Raw genomic sequence first — 3,740 nt, forward strand, 5'->3', positions numbered from 1 at the left:
GCTATTAGAAATTCAAATTTACTTATATTTAATACTTAGTTTTTAGATTTTATCATTTTATAATTATAAACAATGATGAAGAGAATTATTTTAAAAATTGTTAATGGTTCAAATTACGGTTTGTTATATATCTCAAGTGATTTAATAAACTCCTGATTCTTAATGGTTTGCAGTTTAAACGCAAGCAACGTCGTCTATAGAACGGCGAAATTACAGAAAGCGTGAATTTACATTAGTTACAATCCAGCAGCATTCAATTATAAATGACGTAGCTTTATGTCGAATGCATGTAAACTAATTACAACTGTCGGGGTATCTACTCTTATGGCCGTCGATTAATCGTAGAGTGATCCGATAAATTTTCCATTTCGTATTTTCCAGCGTATGCGGGATCCAGCACTTCCAGAGAGCGGGGCACAGACACTTGAATCTATTTCAAAGTACGTACTATGTTGTGGTAACGTTCTCTACGGTGGGTTATGGGGATATCGTACCGGACATTTGGCCTTCGCAACTTTATATGGTCATTATGATCTGCGTGGCTCTCATAGTCTTACCAACACAGGTGTGTATATAACATTATATATGTTCATTACAAATATCAATAAATTGATAGATTTTTTACAAGACATATAATATATATAAAATTTAACATATTTTAATATACATATTTGTATCTACATGTCATCTACATAATACAGTATATTTAATACAGTATATTAAATAAATTCTGTATTAAATTAAATTGTGGATAATATTGTTAGAAGACTAAATATTACCCGCAATTTGCCGGCTCGCGTAAAGGAGCCAGTGTTTCGCGCTATGACGCTACGCTTTGTCTTAACGTATATTATATTATTACGAGAGCTTGAGAGTTTTAATCTAATCTAAAAATTATTTGGCTTTATATTTGATCTTTTTATTGAAAAATTGAATTTTAAAAAAATAATAAAATCTAATTTAATTCTTTTATATATGATATAGGTATTATTATTGAATTGCATTATTGATATATGGAATCGCATTTATTGATTGATTTGAAAACTTAAAAGACATCATATAAATACATATACTATTGCGTATAATTTATTTAAAAAATATACATGTAAATAATTTTTTATGATTGGTTGTAGTAATATAATATTATTCTGCAAAAAATGCTGATATTCTAAAAAAATTCGCATAAAGTAATATAGTGTTGCTCTAAACTCGTATTCATCTCGTTTAATGTGCGTCAATTGTGGTCGTTACAGTGACGTCCGCCTCATGGACTTCCTTTATAGACGTTATTTTCGAGTCATTTTCGCCGTAGAAAGCCGTAAATGTACCGAAACAAGATTCGTCTTACTGACCATATTGCCGCGCGGTTGATCCTCGTCGTTTTATGAATATTTATTATTTCGGTCGTTAGAAATATAACATTTTTATTTCTCATATGCAAGAAATGTGCATCGGATAAGAGATCAAGTTCCATGCAAGTTTCTATGTCATCATAAAAAGAATATTGATTCCGCAAATAATATTCGATGCAGATTGTTAAGATGTAAAATCAAAAATAAGGGTCGTTTAATTTTAATGAACTCATACGAAAAGAATTTTATTTTAAAATTTACCCTGAAAATATGATAGTTATGATACAATACAATTACATATTTTGAAGATTTTTATTATGCAGATTTCAATATCATGCAATAAAATTGAATAAACTTGTTTTATATTTTATTGTAATTTTATTAATGAATGAGAAAGATTTACATTAAAATTCTTTGAAATACAATATTGTCCCATGACTATCATATTTTCAGAATATATTTTAAGAAAAATTCTCTCCGTATAGTCAATTTTCTTCTAATTAAGATTTTGAAGAGTCAGTTACGAAATTATTTTACATCAAGCATTAAAGAATCCTTTTTTTTGTTAACATTTAACAAAAAAACAAATATAATAATTATTATTATTAATATTAATTTTTATATTATTTAACGTCAAAATATATCTATAGAAACTTTGTTATTCAGATATGTAATATTATAATCATGAAGATAAGAAAAAAGTAGAGAATTTAAATTAAATTCAAGCTCGTTCCAGAATTTATCATTACTTCTCTATTTCTTTAATATTCGTAATTCTATATCGATAGCATTAATGTTATCTGCATTACCTCTTTGTTCTAAAGAATCTGAGATCTGGGATCGAGTTACAAGAAAAGACAGTATCGATCTGACAACTGCACGTGCTGACAAAGATTTGTATATTCTCTAGGATGCATGTTACCATGGCAACTTTTCTTTTGCAACTGATCGTTGTAGATACCAAGAAAACTTTCTATTAGCTTGAGCTTTTCACATTACTATACGTCAAAGTCTCGTTAACCATGTTATTTGCTCATATCACGTTATATATTGTGCATTATATAAGAAATTGTGTTTTTCTCGAAATATTTTCTGTGTAACCATATATACAAGATATCTAATAATTATTGCATTCGTGTGCGGACAAAATAGATTAAACTGAGTAGAAAAATCTTGTCTTTTTTTGTAATAATTGAATTTTTGCAATAATTAAAGTTTTTCACAAAAAGCAACAAATCCAAAAAGATAAATTTTTGAGAAATAAAGATCTTCTTCTTCAAACTATTTATTATATAAATGTTGTAATTTTTTTCAAATAGATATACAGGATGATAAAAAATCATTTAGCATTTATATTATATATTAAACAAAAAAGTCCTTAGAGAAGACAGATTAAAAACTTAATCGTTTCTAAGATATAAATAAAAATGTATATGTTATATACATAAGAACAAAGTTTTAATAAAGAGCGACGTATTTAAAAAAGAAGAAAAAATTTTTGGACTTGTTTGATTCTTCTGAAATTTTATTTACTGCCAATTTTTATCTTGTAACATTTTTTACAGTTATCTGTTTTTATAATATTAATAAGGATAAAAAAAGGAAAGATATAAAAACAGAAATGTAAAACAGTCAGAGAAAATCAAATATTCGATTCTGATTTAATTATTAATCATTAATCATTAATCATTGAATTGATTTAGCGCTTAATGAAGATTCGATCGACCAAAGATTATTATTAATTGCATAAGAGCAACTCATGTCTACTCATTGTCTATCAGTGTCGACTGATTGCGTAGCATTCAATATAATACGGAAAGCCTCGCCGATCTCTGTAATTTATCTGTCAGATTGCCTGCCAATCGCACACGAGATATATGCCAATTTGTACGGGTCAACATGATGTGTCAACCCCCCTTCTCTTCGTGTCTATCTCTTGCATTTCCGCATTCGATTAAATTTGGTTTTGGACGATGGAGTCACGTCATTGTTGAGATAGCATAGACGTGTTAAAATAATTCAACGTGAAAGCCCGTATCTTTGCAGAGGAGAAACTATTTTATCCTATTAGTCCTTGAATAATGAAATTTTATGGGAATAAAAAATTTGCAAGTAAAAATGCGATGTACGATAATATACATATCTATATCCTACTTATATGTGCAAGATATTAAAATAAATCACATGAAATATCTTTATATTTATTAAAAGAAAAAATTTAATATATTAATAAAAATGTTTTCATATTAATCTTTGTACAAAAATTTATAAAGATTTTAATAATAGATTATTAATATAGTATAGAATGCGTACAGAATGAAATGTATGTAATTCAATTTAATTTTTTATTTAATATAAACTATTTTTTTTACAAAGAATATAAAATTT

At 27.0% G+C, this 3,740-nt stretch overlaps 1 protein-coding gene across 1 annotated transcript in view; it reads left to right on the forward strand.

Annotated features, from left to right (window-relative positions):
- The window catches only part of LOC108688166 (potassium channel subfamily T member 2), a 106,005-nt gene that overhangs the window by 81,716 nt on the left and 20,549 nt on the right, over nt 1–3,740 (forward strand). Inside the window, exon 8 of the mRNA XM_018194312.1 lies at nt 382–565. Coding sequence (XP_018049801.1) covers nt 382–565 — 184 coding nt within the window. The remainder of the gene's footprint in view (nt 1–381; nt 566–3,740) is intronic.

Source organism: Atta colombica, unplaced genomic scaffold (genome assembly GCF_001594045.1).
Source record: "Atta colombica isolate Treedump-2 unplaced genomic scaffold, Acol1.0 scaffold226, whole genome shotgun sequence".
Lineage (NCBI taxonomy): Eukaryota > Metazoa > Arthropoda > Insecta > Hymenoptera > Formicidae > Atta > Atta colombica.